Consider the following 23,423-nt stretch of genomic DNA (forward strand, 5'->3'; position numbering starts at 1 on the left):
CATGATTCAGGTGGTGCTACTGCCCACAAGATCTAGGGGCTGGATTTTTCAACGCCCTGAGCCGGCATTCCTGTGCTCACTGACATCAGCACCATCGGCTACAGATTTTGTTTTGTCAAGGAAAGACGACAACGCCGCCCGGTCAAGCACATACACAATAGAAAATGAGATAATGACTTGCATGGCCTGCCATGGACGTAACATCTTCTGGATCTCTCTCTCTTTTTGTTCACTACCACCGCCTGCAAAGTGTCAATCATAAACTGACAGCAACAACACAGTCAAGAACAACACAGTCAATTCTTCCAAATAACTGATTCTGGTAGGTAAAAGTACACATGACAGTCTGAGACATGCAACTGAAAAGAACTTGAGCAAGATTGATGCTGAAACACGAGCAATAAGATTGATCCTTTTCCTGCAACTACTGCAAATATAAAAGCTACTCCATCCGTTTGGAATTACTTGTCGCAGAAATGGATGTATCTAGATGTATTTTAGTTCTACATACATTCATTTTCGAGACAAGTAATTCCGAACGGAGGGAGTACTACCTTCATGTCCCTCTTCATACTTTGGACTCTTATATACAGAGAGTGGAACCACAAAAGTACAACCTCCCCCAGTGAATTGGAGGACACTACGACCTTTTTTTGTAACCTAAAATGATTGAGCTATCTCGCTGTTCTATCCCTCCAGAGCATGAAAAAAAGAACAAGAAAAGGAAAACATTACGACGATGATTTCTCTGCCGATTCATCTATGGTTGAGGAGTTGATCGAGAAGCCGTCGAGGAAGTCGCTGTCGGAGTCAAGCTGCAGCTCCTTGAACATTGCCATGACCTGGATCATGGTAGGCCTTCTGGCCGGCCGGTCATCCAGGCACTCGGAAGCGATCTTCAGGTACTGATCGAGCTCGGCCTCCCCGGACTTGGTGTCGGTCAGCGTCGGGTCGAAGATCTCGCCGCCCTTGTTGTCCTTGAGCATCTGCTTCACCCAGCCGACCAGGTTGTTGTCGCCGAACTCGGTCGGGTCGATCGGCTTCTTCCCGGTGAGGAGCTCCAGGAGCACGACGCCATAGCTGTAGACGTCGCCTTTGGTGGTGCACCGGAAGCTCTGGTAGTACTCCGGCGGGACGTACCCGGGCGTGCCCGCCAGCGTGCTCACGCTCAGATGCGTGTCCAGCGCGTTCATCAGCCTCGCCATCCCGAAGTCCGACACCCGGGCGTCGAGGTTGTTGTCCAGGAGCACGTTGCTCGACTTCATGTCCCGGTGGATGATGTGGGGGATGCAGCTGTGATGGAGGAAGGCCAGGCCCCTCGCCGACCCGATGGCGATCTTCTTCCTCGCCGCCCAGTCGAGCTTCACCATGGCCTTGTCGTCGTTTTCATGGAGCACCACGTCCAAGCTGCCGTGCTTCATGTACTCGTACACGAGGAGCCGCTCGTCGCCGACCTTGCAGTACCCGAGCAGCGGGACGAGGTTGCGGTGCTTGATCTTGCCGATGGTCTCCATCTCCGCCGTGAACTCCCTGTCGCCCTGGCCCGTGTAATGGATGAGCTTCTTGATGGCCACGACGCAGCCGTCCTTGAGCCTGGCCTTGTAAACCTCGCCAAAACCCCCCGAGCCCACGAGGGTCTCGGCGCTGAAGCCATTGGTGGCCTCGAGGAGGTGCGCGAAGGTGAGCTTCCTCAGCGGCTTCTCGAATGTTGCCACGTTGATGCTCAGTGGCTCCTCGACGCCGGACAGCTTCCAGCTCGTGGCGCCGGACGTCGGGAGGCTCTCGATGTACCCGGTTCTGATCTCCTCGGTCTTCTGGCTCTTCCAGAGCTTGCAGAGCGTGACCAAGAGCAGGAGGAGAATGAGCACCGAGAGCGCCACTCCGACGAGTATGCTCGCCCCGATCACCTTCCTCCTCCCATCATGTGAACCTCCTCCTCCGCTCCCCCCTCCCGCACTGTGCCCGCATGGCGGCAGAGGAATGCCACAGAGACCAGAGTTGTTCCCGTACCGGGCCGGCTGGAAGGTGGTGAGCTGGCCGGAGGAAGGGATCGGACCGGTGAGGTTGTTGTTGGAGACGTCGAAGTCAACGAGGAAATGCAGGCTACCAAAACCTGAGGGTATGCCGCCAACGAGGTGATTGTTTGACAGGTCCATGGCGCCCATCAGTTCCAGCCCTGAAAATGCCTCCGGTATCTTGCCGCTGAGCTCATTGTGCCCCAAGTTGAGGACGACGAGGTACGCCATGCTCCCGAGGCTGTCCGGTATCTCGCCGGTGAGGCCGTTGTACGAGAGGTCGAGGAAGATCATACTGCCATTGCTGCTGAATGTGTATACCGTGGTGCCCGTGTAAATCCTGGTGACTGGGCACATGCGCACCGCGGGGGTGAACCCGGTCAAGCGCTCTGGCCGGATGCCAAAGAACTCGAAGAGCAGTCCGGCGCCGGGGCAGATGTTGCCGGCCTCGTTGCGGAGGAAGACGAACTCCTTCCCTGACACGATCCCCTCCGGAACGAGCCCCGCCTGGGCTGCCAGCTCCGAGGGTATCGTGCCGGTGAAGCCGTTGCTGTTGAGGTCCAGCCATATGAGGTTGTTGCACCTGCCGAGCTCCGCCGGCACGCGCCCGGAGAGCTGGTTCTTGTTGAGCTGCAGGATGGCCAGCTTCTGGAGCTTGGAGAAGCCCGGCGGCACGCCCCCGGTGAGACGGTTGGCCGACAGCGACACCCAGATGAGGTTCACGCAGCTTGTGATGGACGGCGGGATGCCTCCGGTGAAGTTGTTGTAGCTTATCACCAGTGTCGCCAGCGCGGTGCCATTGGAACATAGGATGTCCGGTATCGCGCCGGACAGGCCATTCGCCCACATGACCAGATCGACCAGCTTCGGCAGAGTGATTACTTCTGGCGGGATCTGACCAACCAGGAAATTGAAGCTCAGATCAATGGACTCCAGGTTAGCGCAGTTGCCGAGCGACGTCGGCACAGTGCCGTTGAGGTAGTTGTTTGGGAGGAACAGCTTCTTCAGAGAAGGCAGTGATGAGCACAGGTCCGGCATGAGTTCTCCGTCGAGCTCGTTGGACCCGAGGTCGATCTCCTCCAGCAATGGGCACCCCGCCGCGAGCGCCGGCAGCGGGTTCGCGCCGGTGATGTTGTTGAATGCAAGCCGCAGCACGCGGAGCGAGGAGATGGTGCTGACGACGCTGGCCACAAAGTCTCCAGAGAGCTGGTTCGCTCTGAGGTCGAGCACCTCGAGGGAGCTGCATTTTGCAAAGCTCGCCGGCAAGCCACCGACCAGCCGGTTGCTCGACAGGTCCAGATCGACGATTCTGCCGCACAGCTGGCTCAGCTCCTCCGGTATCGGGCCGGCGAACTCGTTGCCGGCCAATGCCAGTCTCTTCAGAGAAGGGAGTTCGGTGAAGAAGGTCGGTATTGAGCCGGAGAGAAGCTTGTTCCCTGACATGTCGAGAGACTCAAGGCGCCGGCAGTTGGCGAGACTCGGCGGCAATCCGGTGCTGCTTAGGACATTGTTGGACCAATCAAGCACCGTCAGGTTGCCGCACACGCCGAAGTTGTACCCAGAGACATCACCGGTTAGGTTGTTTCGGGCAATGCTCAGGTACGTCAAGTTGGCCGGCGCGGTCGCCATGAACTCGGCGGGGAGCGCGCCTGAGATCTGGTTCCACGACACGTCGAGCGTGGTGACCACGCTGCAGGACGCCAGCTCCGGCAGCCGGCCCGTGAAGAGGTTGGCCGAGAGGTTGAGGTAGCGCAGGCCATGGCAGCCGGCGAAGGAGTAGTTGAGCAGGCCGGCGTCCTCCAGGTGGTTACGCGACAGGTCGAGCGACCGCAGCGACGACGGAAACGGGAACCCACCGCCGGCGAGGGCGTTCCTCGACAGGTTCAGGAACCGCAGCGCGCCGCAGGACGACAGGAACGCCGGGGGCAGCGTCCCGTTGAAGGCGTTCGAGGATATGTCCACCTCCACGAGCGCGCACGACGACGATGACGGCGGCGCGTGCGAGAGGTTGCCGTAGAAGGCATTGCGGCGCAAATCGAGACGCTGCAGCGCCGGGAGGGCAAGGAGCGCACCGAGCCGAAGGTCGCCGGCGAGGTCCATGCCGCTGAGGTTGAGGGCGACGACCCGGCCGTCGAGCGGCGGCGCGCACGTGACGCCGGCCCACGAGCAGGGCGCGGTGGAGTTGCCGGCGGCACCGGAGGCCCAGTTGGTGAGAGCGCCGCGCGGGTCGTCCACCACGGACGCGCGCCTGAAGGCGAGCAGCGCCGCCGCCTCGCCGGCGTCGGCAATGGCGGGCGCCAGCAACCGAAGCAGCAGGAGCAAGAAGGAGAAGAAGGCCACCGTGAAGGGCGGGGAGGCCGACATGGCTTCTGGTCCTCTGCGTCAATTCGCAGCCGTCGATTCTTGCAAGGAAGGAGGAGAAAACAGGAGATGCCTCCGGCGGCGGTGGGCGTTGCGTGCTGCCGTCTTCTTGGGTGGCTTCACATGTCGACGGAGAAGATATGGGTCGCGATTTCCCTGCAAATTCGTCCAAATTTCAGCTCATCGGTTAGGGAAGCAAACTCGACCCGAATTGGCAGCACAATTTGCTCGTGCACAAAGAACAAAAAAAAAGGAGAACGTAAGGAATCTTGGCAGGGGAAAGCACGCAAGAACAACGGGAGCAAATGCGTAATTCTTGGGCCAAATTCAACGCACTAAACCCCCAAAACCCAAAACGTCTGAGACTGGATAGAACCCATGGAACGAATCCTTGCAAGAAACGAGCTCCAATTCGGACGCAAATCACAAACATGTCCCAGCCAAAAAAGCCCAATTGCAACCTTCAAGCCAACAAAAGCCCAGCGAAACATTGGCTGCAACGAAACCAAGAAGCAACATAATAAAGAGAGGGGAGCCCGGAATGATTAGGAGAGTCCCGCACCTTGGCGAGGAGGAGAAGTAGGGCGCCTGAAGCTGAAACCTCATCAAGAACGAAATGGACGAAGCGATCCCACAGGTGGAGAATCTAGGTGCCGCAAGAATCGCGCAGGCGAGGACAAGGGAAGGGAAGGGAAGAGAGATGGTGCTGGACGAGGAAGAAGCAGAAGCAGAAGCAGAGGAAGCACACACAGGCCTACACTTGACTATTTAAGTAGGAGTAGCAGGGGAGGGAGGGAGGGAGAGACAGAGCTCCGGCGCGCTACTCAACCGCCATTAGTTTAGCGAGCAGCCTCCCCTCCACGGGGCTTGTTTGCTTGCGACGGCAATTTAGCCCGAAAAGAAGGGGGGCGCCGAGTTGTTTATTCGCAGGAGAACGGGGGGAGGCTGCGCGGGTTTCCAAGGGTAATTACTCGCTCCCGCCGAGGGGCTGGATGGAAAATTGGAAATGGTTGAGTTGGTTTGGGTGCTCCAAAATCCAAATGCTCGCTTTATTTTCTTCTTCTTTCTTTCCTTGGCATGCATGTGTGTGGGGGTCTCTTCAGCTCAGCGTCCGAGTGAGGCTGAGTCCGGTCAAACCTGGGATTTGATTCCCCCGAGCGAGCGAGCCCGGCTTTTGGGCATCATCTCCTGCTCCCAGGCACGGACCACACGTTTGGGGCACCGGGGATTTCTTTCACGTTGATTCCATTTCTGTGACGGGAAAATCCTGCATTTTTTGTAGGGCTGGAGTATGTGTGTTCCTTTATTTTGATAGGGATCCCTCGTTATAATTTTTATTACTTCTGGGATGCGTTGTACTTTCTGTGAACTTCTATAGTAGATCTGGATCATAGAACAAAAAAATAAATCTTAATAGGGATTTTTTGTATGAATTTTTCGCACTACATTTTTATAGGAAAAGAAATCATCTCCTCAAATCCATTAGGGTTGGATTGGGTAAAACACTGCAATCTTGTCTTTTCTATAAAAAACAGTGTTTTATAAATCAAAGTGGCTAGATGTCCTTCAGAACAAATGAATGGTGCGACCTAAATTCTTCTGCCTCTGTTTGATAGAAATTTCCATGGCCCCCAAAATGGCTCCTACATCTAGTCGGATGGCTCAGGGGCTGCGGAATGGTCCCTCAAGGACATCTAGGTGACATCATGTTCCCCTCCTTTCATTTCTCTGTTTCTACGTTGATGCTCTATAGTTTGAATTGCACGAGATCATCGAGGGCCTTGCCCAAGCGTTACAATGGTCATCGCTTCCCATTATCCTGGAGTCAGACTGCCTTGAGGCAGCGAAGGTCATCTTCGAGTGTTGATAGGTTTCCTCACGCAATGTTGGTCCAAGAGGTGAAGTTTTTGTTTCAAGAGGGAAGCGAGATACATATTGCTCGTATCAGTCAAACTCGGAACATTAGTAGTCTTGAGCCGTGTACGGCGGGTTTTATCTGGTCGGGGCTTTCTCTGGTCCCCATCTTTGTAAGGAGGATTACCACATGATGGAGTAATACGCCTTCTCTCGTCCCCATCTTTGTAAGGAGGATTACCACATGATGGAGTAATACACCTTCTCTCGTCCCCATCTTTGTAAGGAGGATTACCACATGATGGAGTAAAACGCCTTCTCTCGTCCCCATCTTTGTAAGGATGATTACGACATGATGGAGTAATACAAAGCCTTTTCCTCACAAAAAGAATGATATGAATTTCGGCATTCACTCCAACCTATTTTGTATGCTCATTCGAATCAAGTATTTCCCTAGTGAATAGAAATTTCCTTATCCTAGGATCATATACTCATGATCTAGTACTTATAAGTTTTCAAGAAAATTATATGGAAATGATATATAGATACATGTGAAATTCGGTAGCAAAATATGATATTATCTAACTCAAGGAGGAAGACCAAATTAAGTTATTGTACAACGAGCAATATTGTGTTACAATATGCGATGTAATAATGGTATCACTTTACTGAATTCCACAAGTGATGTTCCTATCCATATTGTAATTCTTTTTGAAACTAACTACTGTGAGGCAAAGCCCCACAACCTTTTATTCCAAAATCAAACAAAGAAAAAGTCTGAATTACAGAAGTTACATCTAAATAGAGGGCTACTTAACTATACTTATATTCAGAATAAAAGAAAGGGGCTTTTCGTAAGTAAACGTGGATGAATACTTGCTGTTTTCTAGATTTTTGATCGGATTTTTTTGGCGGCATGGCCAAGCAGTAAGGCAGGGGACTGCAAATCCTTTATCCCCAGTTCAAATCTGGGTGCCGCCTGATCAATAAAATACTTAGGTTTTTTTTATAGTGTTGATCGAATTCGATAAATTTTTACTTCGCATAAGTCCGGGCAAGAAAGTAACTGGGCCTGCCAATACTGGGTTTAGAGAAACCATACCATAGTTCTATCCTCAAACTAGGGTTACCTATCATCTAAATTAGAGAGTTACCCCAAGCCAGGAGCTTATCTCTGGTGGGAGAAGCTAACCTATGAGACAAAAGAGTTACATCATGTACAAAATTACATTTTCAAACAGCAAAAGGATGCTCTTTCCCCTATGAAAGTCCTTCCATTGTGCAAGATCCGGATGTTCCAAGCAGTTGTGAGCATCACCTCAAAGAAGAAAGGATGCCCGAAGGAGTTCCTTGCGTGTGAGATACATTGTTGAATATCATTGCCACTTGTCCAGTCAATCCCCGGGTAATTCCAGACTCTGAAACTGAAAATTGCAGTTAAAGAAAAGGTGAAGCATGTCTTCATAAACCTAGGCAGCACAAATGACACACAAATTATCATCCTCAGACAGCCTCCAGTGGCGTCTGACAATCATGTCTTTGGTGTTAAGTCGGTCAAAAAATAACAGCCATTACTGCAGGATGCTGCTAACACGACACTACGATCAAAGACCCTTCAACGAGACTGTGTGCGATGCAATTATCACAAACAGTGGTGTAAAAAGTCAAAAAAGATGCAAAACATTTGCGATGACGGATGCATCAAACACGGCTCAGAATTTAGTTGCGTGTGAGATGAGGGGCATACGGTTCAGTTCAATAAACTGTTTGCGATGAGGCGAAACAAAAGAAACAGGCAGCCAGATGAAGATGTGTGCAATATACAGCATACGGTTCACTCGGATGAACTGTTTGTGATTAGGAAACACAAAAGAACGGTCAGCCAGAACAAGGTGTGCGTGATATACGGCATACAATTCACTCGGATGAACTGTTTGCGTTGAGCGAAGAGAACATAAACGGTTCAACTTAACAAAATGTGTGTGGTACGCGGTAAATAGGTCTGTAATCAGAAACGTGTGGGAAGACCGATAACAACACAGACGATTCATGTTAACAAGTCGTGTGTGTTGTGAGCAAACGATTGCTGGTATATAATTGTGAGTGATTGATGAAAACATCACCGACGGGTTCCATTGTTTAGTCCGTGTGTGATATGATTTTCTTTGTCCGCACAACATCTACGCTCTGTCTACAGAGCATCAACATATATACTTAAAAAACAGCATTGCATAACCAAATTAATCATACAATTATACAAGTGACTACACACATAACATTTCCACACACCAAAGTAAGCAATTACATGCATACTAAACTAGGAGAAACGAGGATCAAATCATCTACTTATTGTTGCGACGACGCTTGCCATTGCTCTACTTTCGGCTGGATCCCTGGCTGTTTTGGGGAAGGAGGCACTTCCCCATGTCAATGATCCGCCTATACATGTCGTAGCTCGTGTATGCCTCCTTGTCCGCGTACACGACATGAGCTTTGTCAAGTTTCTCTGTCCAGACCGAGTGACAGGCACGCTTGTCCTTGTTGCGAGAATCCTTCATGTCTCTGTAATAGGGGTCGATGATGGCCTCGGCGAGGTGAACCAGTGAGTCCTTCTCATGCTCCTTGCTGCCCAGATCTTGTATTGGCCCTGGATGTCAACAAGATTCTGGCAAGTGATGCCCGAATTCTTGAGCACCTTTACATCGTTGGTGGTGTGCACCATAGCAAACATGTAGTGGGGGATGTTGACAAACCAGGCGAAACGCTCGCAAGGGCTTGTGGCCAGGCAGTAGTGGTAGAGGAGGACGTGGTGGCGCACGCACATCTGGGCAATGACGACCTTGGGACGAGACCCGACACAAGTGCGGGTGTACTCGAGGTCGAACCCGACCACCTTGTACTTCTCCTCGGCAAGTAACAACTCCATGATGTGGATGGAGTGCTCCACCCAAACCGGGTCATTGGTGTACACCACCGAGAGGTTCGTGAACCTTCTGTGGGTGTCCACCACGGCATGCATGGTGAACTGCCGCTCGTCGTCGGCAGCCGCTCGGAGCGCCATTGGAGCCGCACAGGATACCCTCTAAGAATTTGTCGTGGTGGGTGTGCTTCTTGTAATGGTGGAGCGCGATCGAAAGGTTGAAGAGACACAAGGGTTAAATGGCCGATGTAATAAATGGGGGCCGATGGCCTGTAATCATCACATCTTGTCACAGTGTTCATAGCGGATGATTCCAGTGCATGCTTGACAACACCGCACCACACGCGTTTCTTTTGACCATGCATGGGCTCGAAGAGGCGCCAAATGTATCGTCGGTGAGCATGTTCCCGCGCTACCGCACGAGCTTCCCGCCCAGCTAGTTTGGCCATGCGTCGGCTAGAAGAGGGACAAATCATGGGCGTGTATTGGCAAAAAGCTTTGTAAAACCGAAGTGTGTGGAATGACTTCGGTCATAAGTTTACCCGTGGGTGATGAGGTCAAAGTTACACAGAAGGGTGATGATGGACACTCAAGTGCGATAATTAATTCTGCGCTCTACAGGGCACATGGTTGAAGAAACCAACTGTGTGCAATAATGTTGAAGATTGCAGTCGAGTTAGCTATACAGATCGTTTGCTTTGAGGCCGACAAGTAAACAAATTCGAGAATGGTTAATAAAATCTAAGACCATTGCATATTAAGGTCAAAATGTGCTACCAATATACGAGTCTCATACGATGCCATTTCAACGATTGTACCACAATAGCTCGAAATATTACAAGGTTCAAATTCCAGAGTTATATGGCTCAAATTCAAAGATTACAAGGTTCAAACTGATATTAGAAATGAAATTCAGCTCATCAGCTGCAAACACTCGCACTGATCCGCTGAACATGGATATCAGAGAGGTTCAAACTAATATTACCACTTCTAAGTCTGGTTTCGAAACCTCATAATTTTTACAAAGGGGTTAGCCACTGAGAAGTCATGTATGGGGTCGACACGATGACTTCCGCTTGCCCTGTCATCTGAAGTTCCAAAATGAAATTCAGCATTTTCGGAGCCTATTCCATTCTACTGCAGGCGCCGACGCTGATCAACAAACCATTCATTTTTTCAAAATAAATGTAGGGAAAATCTCATTACCTTCAGCACCCTTGCTCTGATAACAAAGAACCTGGCAAATATAATCTCCGGTAAGGTCCCTCGATAGGAGTTCAAAGTAATTTTTGAAAGATGCAGATCTAGGCATTCGACGTGATTGTTGTATCGTATCACATTATCCACCACTGGGCCTAATCTTATCTGCAAAAGAAGAAAACATGTTAGTGCCTACATGCAGTTTTGAACACTACTACATGCCTATTTGGTTTGCAGGATTTGTAAAATGCACTAACATGCCATCATCGATCTGACATGATTAAATGGGCATTTGATTACATTCTATAAAAATGTAGCCTTCTTCACAAGAGGTTGGAGTGGATGAAAAGTTCCCTAATAAAACTAGTACAGATGAATCCAAATGGGAAATGCTTATGGATTGTAACCATATGGATCAAGCAACCAATATGGGGGAGGGACATGTATGTACTGAAGTCCTCCAAAAGAATCCTTCAGAAATCATAGCACATAGTCATTGTAAACTTGGAAAAAAGGTATCACAAATTGAACTCCCTTATGGTTAACATTTAACAGGAACGGAACATCACCTCGATATATATCTTCTCCAGGCACATAAAGCATCTCAGGAAACTGACAACTTGCTCCAGGTTGGGGCCAATAGATTCTAGTGCCAAGACCTTCATTGTGCGCAGTTTTGGGGTCAAGCTTGTCGGAATCATTTTCTGGATGACAGACGAACAAACATCTTCAAAATTAGAAATGATGTTAATTTGTAGAAGGAGAGGTAGAAGGCGACTGTTGTACCTGAACGGGTGCGGATCCAATAACAAGTTCGGAGTATTTGTCAGATGAGTAGCCCACCACTATCAATTTTGGCGTAGAAATGACATTGATTCTTGTTGGACCTTCTTGATCAACTACAAGTAATCTCTCAAGTGTAGGTGTGTCCTCAATGATCACCTACAAGTAATCTCTCAAGGTTAGTTTAACAGTTAGGGAAACTTCCGGACTCTATTCTCACCTTCCACGCATTGAGAAGCCTCATCCGGACTCGGTAGATAATCTTCAGCTTGATCCTGCACGGCCCATGCAACTCGGCCCACACTCCTGGGCCGAACACCTGAGGACCCCCGAACCTAGGACTCCCTCAGGCGGTCCTGCGGTTGCAATTTCGGTGGCCTTCATCTTCTCCCATTGCATCTTAATGCGGGCGAAGGCCATCTGGGCACCTTCTATGCAGTCTGACCACTTTATGGCGTCAATCCGGGGAAGTGCGTCAACTAGACGCTTCACGAGTCCAAAGTAGATGCTGGGCATGGGCTCGATTGGCCAAAGTCGGACTATTACATCCTTCATGGCCAACCCGGCCACCCTATGCAGCTCGGTCAGCTGCTTTAGCTGATCACTGAGGGGTGCCAGATGCTTTGGCGTAAGGTACTGTGACCAGAATAGCTTCTCCGTCGAGCTCCCCTCTCCAGCTCGGAAGAACTCTGCGGCATCAGCAACACTGCTCGGCAGATCCGCAAACGCACTAGGAGAACTCCAAACTTGGGTCAGCAAGATATATCTCTTACTTGAAATTTACTCTGCAGAAGAAAAACCTTACCAGCTGCTATCTGCCTTGCCTGCTGGATCTCCTGGTGGGCACTCTGGGACTCAACCCGGGCCTCCTTGATATCTCGGAGAGTCTTGGCAAGTTCAGATGCTTGGTCTGAAGTCTTCTGCTCCAAGGACTCGCACTTGGTAATAGTGTCCTTGAGCTCTTGCTCGACTTCGGCCACCCGAGCTTCATGTTGGCGGCGGGCAGTTTGCTCCGCCTCCAGCTCTTTCGCCGCCTTGTCAGCGTCCACCTTATTCGCCTCTGCCTCCTTCTTGGCTTGGGCAAGCGCGCTTTTGAGGGATTCAATGTCGGCCACGCCAACTATGATTATAATCATAAAATTCAAAAAGTTAAAAGAATCAATACACATATCACTTCTGGTATGTAAGTTCCGCATACATTGCGTTTCATCAAACCGCTTATTGACGCGGTCAAGCTCCTCATCGGCTAATCTAAGTATCCAACTAAGCTCGGAAACCTTTGTAGCTTGAGCAGTAGCTGCCAACATGGATGCCTGTCTCACATAATAGCATGGTACATTAGTAACTTGTTTTGGGATCCTTGATACGTCTCCAACGTATCTATAATTTATGAAGCATTCAAGCTATTATATTACCTGTTTTGGATGTTTATGGGCTTTATTATACACTTTTATATTATTTTTGGCACTAACCTATTAGCCGGAGGCCCAGCCCAAATTGTTGTTTTCTTGCCTATTTCAGTGTTTCGAAGAAAAGGAATATCAAACGGAGTCCAAACGGAATGAAACCTTCGGGAGAGTTATTTTTGGAACGGAAGCAATCCAGGAGACTTGGAGTATACATCAGAGAAGCAACGAGGAAGCCACGAGGCAGGGAGGTGCGCCCTACCCCTTGGGCGCCCCCACCCTCGTGGGTCCCTCGTGGCCCCCCTGACCGACTTCTTTCTCCTATATATGTCCATATACCCTAAAAACATTGAGGAACATAATAGATCAGGAGTTCCGCCGCCGCCAGCCTCTGTAGCCACCAAAAACCAATCGAGACCCTGTTCTGGTACCCTACCGGAGGGGGAGGATCCCTCACCAGTCGCCATCTTCATCATGCTGGCGCTCTCCATGACGAGGAGGGAGTAGTTCACCCTCGGGGCTAAGGGTATGTACCAGTAGCTATGTGTTTGATCTCTCTCTCTCTCTCTCGTGTTCATGATTTGGCATGATCTTGATGTATCGCGAGCTTTGCTATTATAGTTAGATCTTATGATGTTTCTCCCCCTCTACTCTCTTGTAATGGATTGAGTTTTTCCCTTGAAGTTGTCTTGTCGGATTGAGTCTTTAAGGATTTGAGAACACTTCATGTATGTCTTGTCGTGCTTATCTGTGGTGACAATGGGATATTCACGTGATCTACTTGATGTATGTTTTGGTGATAAACTTGGGGGTTTAATGAACTTATGCATAGGGGTTGGCACACGTTTTCGTCTTTGACTCTTCGCTAGAAACTTTGGGGCACTCTTTGAAGTACTTTGTGTTGGTTGAATAGATTAATTTGAGATTGTGTGATGCATATCATATAATCATGCCCACGGATACTTGAGGTGACATTGGAGTATCTAGGTGACATTAGGGTTTTGGCTGATTTGTGTCTTAAGGTGTTATTCTAGTACGAACTATATGATAGATCGAACAGAAAGAATAGCTTCATGTTATTTTACTACCTACTCTTGAATAGATCGATCAGAAAGGATAACTTTGAGGTGGTTTCGTACCCTACAATAATCTCTTCGTTTGTTCTCCGCTATTAGTGACTTTGGATTGACTCTTTGTTGCATGTTGAGGGATAGTTATATGATCCAAGTATGTTATTATTGTTGAGAGAACTTTCACTACTGAAAGTATGAACCCTAGGCCTTGTTTCCTAGCATTGCAATACCGTTTGTGCTCACTTTTATCATTAGTTACCTTGCTGTTTTTATATTTTCAGATTACAAAAACCTATATCTACTATCCATATTGCACTTGTATCACCATCTCTTCGCTGAACTAGTGCACGTATACAATTTGCCATTGTATTGGGTGTGTTGGGGACACAAGAGACTCTTTGTTATTTGGTTGCAGGGTTGTTTGAGAGAGACCATCTTCATCCTACGCCTCCCACGGATTGATAAACCTTAGGTCATCCACTTGAGGAAAATTTTCTACTATCCAACAAACCTCTGCACTTGGAGGCCCAACAACGTCTACAAGGAGAAGGTTGCGTAGTAGACATCAAGCTCTTTTTTGGCGCCATTGCCGGGGAGGTGAGTGCTTGAAGGTATATCTTTAGATCTTGCAATTGAATCTTTTAGTTTCTTGTTTTCACTAGTTTAGTCTATAAAAGAAAATTACAAAAAAAGGAATTGAGTTTGCCTCATACACTTCATCTTTTTAATATCTTTCATGAGAATGATGGAAAGGAAAATTGTGCTCAATTGCTAGAAGAACAATGCATTAAAATGTTTGGTACTAGATCTTTGTATGATGAGCATGATTGCAATGTTGTTAGTATGAATTCCTTGAATATCCATGATGCTAATGATATGCAAAGCCACAAGCTTGGGGAATCTATGTTTGATGAATATGATATTTTTTTGTCCCCCAAGTTTTGATGAGCAATTTTATTATGATGAAAGCATGCCTCCTATTTATGATAATTATTTTGATGATACGTATGCCATAAAGAATAAACTTGCTTATGTGGAGAGTAGTAAAATTTCTTTGCAAGTAGATCATGAAAAGAATGCTTTATGTGCTGGTTATATTGTTGAATTCATTCATGATGCTACTGAAAATTATTATGAGGGAGGAACATATGCTTGTAGGAATTGCAATAATATCAAGTTTCCTCTCTATGTGTTGAAAATCTTGAAGCTATGCTTGTTTTGCCTTCCTATGCTAGTTGATTATGGTTCCCATAAGTTGTTTGCTCACAAAATTCCTATGCATAGGAAGTGGGTTATGCTTAAATGTGCTAGTAATATTTTTCATGATGCTCTCTTTATGTTCCAATTCTTATCTTTTATGTGAGCATCATTGCCATCATCATGCCTAGCTAGAAAGGCATTAAAGAAAAGCGCTTGTTGAGAGACAACCCGATATTTACCCTTACTGTTTTTGTGTGTCCACATGATTATGATACTGTAGTAATCATGTTTTATAGATTTTGTTTCAATAAAGTGCCAAGTGACCTTTAGGATAGCTTACGGTGATAGTTGTGTTGACCCTGCTGAAAATCAGAAACTTTTGCACCAGTAAATTAGTTTTAATAATTCACAGAAACGTGCTTTTGATCTGATTCCTTTTTCTCTGGATTTGTACACAAATTTCTTATTAGTTCCTAATTTGGTAGAATTTTTGGAGTTACCGAAGTACTCGAATGATATAGATTAGTACACACTGTTCTGTTTTTGACAAATTCTGTTTTCTATGTGTTGTTTGCTTATTTTGATTAATCTATGAGTAGTATCGGAGGGTATGAACCATAGAGAAGTTGGAATACAGTAGATATTACACAAATATGAATTTATAATGAGTTCACAACAGTACCTAAGTGGTGATTTATTTTCTTATACTAACGGAGCTTACGACTTTTCTGTTGAGTTTTGTGTTGTGAAGTTTTCAAGTTTTGGGTAAAGATTTGATGGACTATGGAATAATGAGTGGCAAGAGCCTAAGATTGGGGATTCCCAAGGCACCCCAAGGTAATATTCAAGGACAACCAAGAGCCTAATCTTGGGGATGCCCCGGATGGCATCCCCTCTTTCATCTTCGTTCATCGGTAACTTTACTTGGAGCTATATTTTTATTCACCACATGATATGTGATTTGCTTGGAGCGTCATGTTATTTTATTTTATTTTGCTTGCTGTTTGAATAAAATACCAAGATCTGAAATTCTTAAATGAGAGAGTCTTCATATAGCTACATAATTATTTAACTACTCATTGATCTTCACTTATATCTTTTTGGAGTAGTTTGTCATTTACTCGTGTGCTTCACTTATATCCTATGAGTAAATGGTTGAATGAGTTGAATGTCATAAATCTGAAGATATATATGTTTCATATGCTTACCGCATTGGGAGTAATGACTTCACATCTAAGAAGTGGAGGTGGTAAATTTATTGAAGGTTAGCAAACATTGTATTGGTCACTTGAACAATTCATGAAAGAATATTAGGAAGAGAGATTTCACATATAAATATACTATCTTGGACATCTTCTACGATTGTGAGCCCCATTAATTACTTTTCAAACCTGAGCAAATTAGTTGAAGTTGGACAAGGAAGACAACATAATGAGTTATGCTTGGGTATATTTGTATAGAAGTTATATTGTTATAGATCCTCCAACATGTGGTGCTTGCTATTTAGAATCCTTTGCTAGCCAAAATATTTGTACCAAGAGGGAATACTGCTTGTGCATCCAAATTCCTTGAACCAATTTTCTTCCATGAGTGTCCACCATATCTACCTATATGTGGTATTTACCTGCCATTCCAAGTAAATTTGCATGTGCCAAACTCTTAACCTTCAAATGAAATTCTATTTTGTATGCTCGAACAGCTCATGTTTCAACAAGGGTTGTCTGTATCTTCCATGTTAGGCGGGTTATTCTCACGATGAGTGGAATCTGCTCATCATTCATGAGAAAAATGGCTGGTAATTGGGATGCCCAGTCCCATGATCGAAAGATCAAAATCAAATCAAAATAATTGCAAACAAAACTCCCCCAAGATTGTTGTTAGTTGGAGGCACCCGTTGTTTCGGACAAGCCATGGATTGATGATTGTTGGTGGAGGGGGAGTAATGTTGGAAATATGCCCTAGAGGCAATAATAAAATGGTTATTATTGTATTTCCTTGTTCATGATAATTGTCTATTGTTCATGCTATAATTGTATTAACTGGAAACCGTAATACATGTGTGAATACATAGACCACAACATGTCCCTAGTGAGCCTCTAGTTGACTAGCTCGTTGATCAATAGATGGTTATGGTTTCCTGACCATGGACACTGGATGTCATTGATAACGGGATCACATCATTAGGAGAAATGATGTGATGGACAAGACCCAATACTAAGCATAGCACAAGATCGTGTAGTTCGTTTGCTAAGAGCTTTTCTAATGTCAAGTATCATTTCCTTAGACCATGAGATTGTGTAACTCCCGGATACCATAAGAGTGCTTTGTGTGTACCAAATGTCACAATGTAACTGGGTGACTATAAAGGTGCACTGCGGGTATCTCCGAAAGTGTTTGTTGGGTTGGCACGAATCGAGACTGGGATTTGTCACTCCGTATGACGGAGAGGTATCTCTGGGCTCACTTGGTAGTGCATCATCATAATGAGCCCAATGTGACTAAGTAGTTAGTCACGGGATCATGCATTACACAACGAGTAAAGTGACTTGCCGGTAACGAGATTGAACGAGGTATTGGGATACTGACGATCGAACCTCGGGCAAGTAACGCACCGATTGACAAAGGGAATTGTATACGGGATTGCTTGAATCCTTGACATCGTGGTTCATCCGATGAGATCATCGTGGAACATGTGGGAGACAACATGGGTATCCATATCCTGCTGTTGGTTATTGGCCAGAGAGCTGTCTCGGTCATGTCTGCATGATTCCCGAACCCGTAGGGTCTACACACTTAAGGTTCGGTGACGCTAGAGTTGTTATGGGAATTAGTACGTGGTTACCAAATGTTGTTCCTGGATGAGATCCCGGATGTCATGAAGAGTTCCGGAATGGTCCGGAGGTGAAGATTTATATATGGGAAGTCCAGTTTCAGTCACCGGAATGGTTTTGGGGGTTATCGGTATTGTACCAGGACCACCGAAAGGTGTCCGGAGGTCCACCGGGTGGGGCCACTTGCCCCGGGGGACTTGATGGGCTGAATATGGGAGGGAACCAGCCCCTAGTGGGCTGGTGCGCCCCTCCCCAAGGGCCCACGGTGCCTAGGGTTGGAAACCCTAGGGGAGGGGGCGCCTCCACCTTGCTTGGGGGGCAAGTTTCCCCCTCCTGGCCGCCGCCTGCCCTCTAGATGATCTAGAGGGGCCGGCCCCCTCTGCCCTTCACCCTATAAATAGAGGGGGTGGGAGGGCTGCAGCACCCTTGCTTTTGGCGCAGCCCCTCCCTCCTCCAACTCTTCCTCCTCCTCCGTAGTGCTTGGCGAAGCCCTGATGGAATACCACGAGCTCCACCACCACCATGCCGTCGTGCTGTCGGAGTTCTCCCTCAACTTCTCCTCTCCCCCAGCTGGATCAAGAAGGAGGAGACATCCCCGGGTTGTACGGTGTTGAACACGGAGGCGCCGTCCATTCGGCGCTAGATCGGATCTTCCACGATTTGAATCAACGCGAGTACGACTCCATCGACTGCATTCTTGTAACGCTTCCGCTTAGCGATCTTCAAGGGTATGAAGATACACTCCCTCTCTCTCTTGTTGCTAGAATCTCCATAGATTGATCTTGGTGTTGCGTAGAAAATTTTGAATTTCTGCTACATTCCCCAACAGTGGCATCATGAGCTAGGTCTATTGCGTAGATTCTATGCACGATTAGAACACAAGTAGTTGTGGGCGTTGGTTTTTTCAATTTGCTTACCGTTACTAGTCCTATCTTGTGTCGGCGGTATTGTGGGATGAAGCAGCCCGGACCGACCTTACATGTACGCTTACGTGAGACAGGTTCCACCGACTGACATGCACTTGTTGCATAAGGTGGCTAGCGGGTGCCAGTCTCTCCCACTTTAATCGGATTGGATTCGATGAAAAGGGTCCTTATGAAGGGTAAATAGCAATTTGCATATCACCGTTGTGGCTTTTGCATAGGTAAGAAACGTTCTTGCTAGAAACCCATAGCAGCCACGTAAAACATGCAACAACAATTAGAGGATGTCTAACTTGTTTTTGCAGCATATGCCACGTGATGTGATATGGCCAAAAAGGATGTGATGAATGAAATATATGTGATGTATGAGATTGATCATGTCCTTGTAATAGGAATCACGACTTGCATGTCGATGAGTATGACAACCGGCAGGAGCCATAGGAGTTGTCTTAATTTATTATATGACCTGCGTGTCATTGAATAATGCCATGTAATTACTTTACTTTATTGCTAAACCGTTAGCCATAGTAGTAGAAGTAATAGTTGGCGGGACAACTTCATGGAGACACGATGATGGAGATCATGGTGTCATGCCGGTGATGATGATGATCATGGCGCCCCGAAGATGGAGATCAAAAGGAGCAAAATGATATTGGCCATATCATGTGACTATTTGATTGCATGAGATGTTTATCATGTGTTTACATCTTATTTGCTTAGAACAACGGTAGCATAAATAAGATGATCCCTCACTAAAATTTCAAGAAAGTGTCCCCCCTAACTGTGCACCGTTGCGAAGGTTCGTTGTTTCGAAGAACCACGTGATGATCGGTGTGATAGATTCTAACGTTCGCATACAACGGGTGTAAGCCAGATTTACACATGCAAAACACTTAGGTTGACTTGACGAGCCTAGCATGTACAGGCATGGCCTCGGAACACAAGAGACCGAAAGGTCGAACATGAGTCGTATAGTAGATACGATCAACATGATGATGTTCACCGATGATGACTAGTCCGTCTCACATGATGATCGGACACAGCCTAGTTGACTCGGATCATGTATCACTTAGATGACTAGAGGGATGTCTATCTGAGTGGGAGTTCATCAAATAATTTGATTAGATGAACTTAATTATCCTGAACATAGTCAAAAGGTCTTCGCAAATTATGTCGTAGCTCGCGTTTTAGTTCTACTCTTTTAGATATGTTCCTAGAGAAAATTTAGTTGAAAGTTGATAGTAGCAATTATGCAGACTGGGACCGTAAACTAAGGATTGTCCTCATTGCTGCGCAGAAGGCTTATGTCCTTAATGCACCGCTCGGTGTGTTGAACCTCGAACGTCGTCTGTGGATGTTGCGAACATCTGACATACATGTTTTGATGACTACGTGATAGTTCAGTAATGTTAAACGGTTTAGAATTGAGGCACTGAAGACGTTTTTGAAACGTCGCGAAACATATGAGATGTTCCGAGGGCTGAAATTGGGATTTCAGGCTCGTGCCCACCTCCGACAAGTTTCTTAGCCTACAAACTAAGGGAGAAAAGCTCAATCATTGAGCTTGTACTCAGATTGTCTGGGTACAACAATCACTTGAATCGAGTGGGAATTAATCTTCCAGATGAGATAGTGATGTTTCTCCAAAGTCATTGCCACCAAGCTACTAGAGCTTCGTGATGAACTATAACATATCAGGGATAGATATGATGATCCTTGAAATATTCGTGATGTTTGACACCGCGAAAGTAGAAATCAAGAAGGAGCATCAATTGTTGATGGTTAGTGAAACCACTAGTTTCAAGAAGGGCGAGGGCAAGAAGGGATACTTCATGAAATGGCAAATCTGTTGCTGCTCTAGTGAAGAAACCCAAGGTTGAACCCAAACCCGAGACTAAGTGCTTCTGTAATGAGGGGAACGGTCATTGAAGCAGAACTACCCTAGATACTTGGTAGATGAGAAGGCTGGCAAGGTCGACAGAAGTATATTGGATATACATTATATTAATGTGTACTTTGCTAGTACTCCTAGTAGCACCATGGTAATAGATACTGGTTCAGTTGCTAAGTGTTAGTAACTCGAAATAAAATGCTATGGAATAAACAGAGACTAGCTAAAGGCGAGGTGACGATATGTGTTGGAAGTATTTCCATGTGAAAGCACAAGTGCTCCCTGGGTGGTTTTGGTAATTAATGTCAACATATCTCTTGTTGGACTAACACTTTTACTTAGTATATTTCAGACAAGTTCAAGAATGGAGTGGCATGGACTAAAGGATGTGGAACCCCTTCAAGATGCTAAGGACAAAGGATTGGCTCAAGCTTCAAGATCAAGACTCTGCATTTTATGTTTTAGTGATCCAAGATCACATTGAGTCTATAGGAAAAGGCAATACTATCAAGAAGGGATGAGTTGTTGCTTAATGAGTTTCTTGCTCCACAGTGCTTAGTGATATGCTCCAAAAACCCTCAACTACTTTCTCACATCCACATATGACCCAAACCTAAAGTCAAACTTGGCTCCACCGATTCTTTCTATCCGACGCCACCGAGTTCAGATGTCATAGCCACTGCCACAAACCCTAGGCAAACCGGTCTCACCGATAGGGACCTCGGTCTCACCGGGATGGGATTGTAATCTCTTTGTGTATGTCCATTATCAAAATCGGTCTAACCGAGTTTGAGCAATCGGTACTACCGAGATTACAATGCAAACTCTCTGGTTAACTTATTACCAAAATCGTGTTGGGGAACGTAGCAGAAATTCAAAATTTTCCTACGTGTCACCAAAATCTATCTATGGAGAAACCAGCAACGAGGGGAAGGAGAGTGCATCTACATACCCTTGTATATTGCTAAGCGCAAGCGTTCAAGATAACGGGGTTGAAGAAGTCGTACTCGTCGTGATCCAAATCACCGGAGATCCTAGTGCCGAACGGACGGCACCTCCGCGTTCAACACACGTACAGCCCGGTGACGTCTCCCACGCCTTGATCCAGCAAGGAGAGAGGGAGAGGTTGAGGAAGACTCCATCCAGCAGCAGCACAATGGCGTGGTGGTGATGGAGGAGCGTGGTAGTCCAGCAGGGCTTCGCCAAGCACCGCGGGAGAGGAGAAGGGAGAGAGGTAGGGCTGCGCCAGGGAGAGGTCAAAACTCATGTCTTGGCAGCCCCAAAACCCTCAAGTATATATAGAGGAGAGGGAGGGGGTGCGCCCCCTCTAGGGTTTCCACCCCAAGGGGTGCGGCAGCCCCAATCCCATCTAAGGGTGGTGGCCAAGGGGGGAGAGGGGGGAAACTTGCCCCCCAAGTTAGGTGGAAGCACCCCCTCCCCAAACCCTAGGCGCCTTGGGCCCTTGTGGGGGGGCGCACCAGCCCACCTGGGGCTGGTCCCCTCCCACACTTGGCCCATGCAGCCCTCCGGGGCTGGTGGCCCCACTTGGTGGACCCCCGGGACCCTCCCGGTGGTCCCGGTACGTTACCGATAAAACCCGAAACTTTTTCGGCGACCAAAACAGGACTTCCCATATATAAATCTTTACCTCCGGACCATTATGGAACTCCTCGTGACGTCCAGGATCTCATCCGGGACTCCGAACAACATTCGGTAACCACATACAAACTTCCTTTATAACCCTAGCGTCATCGAACCATAAGTGTGTAGACCCTACGGGTTCGGGAACCATGCAGACATGACCGAGACGTTCTCCGGTCAATAACCAACAGCGGGATTTGGATACCCATGTTGGCTCCCACATGTTCCACGATGATCTCATCGGATGAACCACGATGTCAAGGACTCAATCGATCCCGTATACAATTCCCTTTGTCTAGCGGTATAGTACTTGCCCGAGATTCGATCGTCGGTATACCGATACCTTGTTCAATCTCATTACTGGCAAGTCTCTTTACTCGTTCTGTAACACATCATCTCGTGATCAACCCTTTGATCACATTGTGCACATTATGATGATGTCCTACCGAGTGGGCCCAGAGATACCTCTCCATTTACACGGAGTGACAAATCCCAGTCTCGATTCGTGCCAACCCAACAGACACTTTCGGAGATACCTGTAGTGCACCTTTATAGCCACTCAGTTACGTTGTGACATTTGGTACACCCAAAGCATTCCTACGGTATCTGGGAGTTGCACAATCTCATGGTCTAAGGAAATGATACTTGACATTAGAAAAGCTTTAGCATACGAACTACGATCTTTGTGCTAGGCTTAGGATTGGGTCTTGTCCATCACATCATTCTCCTAATGATGTGATCCCGTTATCAACGACATCCAATGTCCATGGTCAGGAAATCGTAACCATCTATTGATCAACGAGCTAGTCAACTAGAAGCTTACTAGGGACATGGTGTTGTCTATGTATCCACACATGTATCTGAGTTTCCTTTCAATACAATTATAGCATGGACAATAAATGATTATCATGAACACGGAAATATAATAATAATAACTAATTTATCATTGCCTCTAGGGCATATTTCCAATAGTCTCCCACTTGCACTAGAGTCAATAATCTAGTTCACACCGCCATGTGATTAACACTGACAGGTCACATCGCCATGTGACCAACATCCAAAGAGTTTACTAGTGTCTAAACTAGTTCACATCACCATGTGATTAAGTCTCAATGTGTTCTGGGGTTTGATCATGTTTTGCTTGTGAGAGAGGTTTTAGTCAACGACTCTGCAACATTCAGATCCATATGTACTTCACAATTCTCTATGTCATATTGTAAATGCTGCTTCCACGCTCCACTTGAAGCTATTCCAAATGGTTGCTCCACTATACCTATCCGGTTTGCTACTCAGAGTCATTCGGATAGGTGTTAAAGCTTGCATCG

General features: G+C 46.9%; 1 protein-coding gene and 1 non-coding gene across 2 annotated transcripts; one reads left to right on the plus strand and one right to left on the minus strand.

Moving 5' to 3' along the window:
• Positions 1-360: 360 nt before the first annotated feature.
• LOC123111638 (brassinosteroid LRR receptor kinase BRL1) lies at positions 361-5,242 on the minus strand. The gene is made up of 2 exons (XM_044532462.1): positions 4,939-5,242; positions 361-4,532 (listed from the first exon to the last, which is right to left on the minus strand). The coding sequence occupies exon 2, from the start codon at positions 4,377-4,379 to the stop codon at positions 732-734; it is 3,648 nt and encodes a 1,215-aa protein (XP_044388397.1). The 5' UTR covers positions 4,380-4,532; positions 4,939-5,242; the 3' UTR covers positions 361-731.
• Positions 5,243-7,140: 1,898 nt separating this feature from the next.
• TRNAC-GCA (transfer RNA cysteine (anticodon GCA)) lies at positions 7,141-7,211 on the plus strand. The gene has a single exon. It is a non-coding gene; the product is annotated as a tRNA-Cys (tRNA).
• Positions 7,212-23,423: the final 16,212 nt, after the last annotated feature.

The sequence above is a fragment of the Triticum aestivum genome, chromosome 5B, assembly GCF_018294505.1.
Source record: "Triticum aestivum cultivar Chinese Spring chromosome 5B, IWGSC CS RefSeq v2.1, whole genome shotgun sequence".
In the NCBI taxonomy this organism is placed as follows: Eukaryota; Viridiplantae; Streptophyta; class Magnoliopsida; order Poales; family Poaceae; genus Triticum; species Triticum aestivum.

What these genes read in the sequence shown, in the direction of transcription:
- LOC123111638 (XM_044532462.1), bottom strand. Translation starts at nt 4,379, where the DNA reads ATGTCGGCCTCCCCGCCCTTCACGGTGGCCTTCTTCTCCTTCTTGCTC.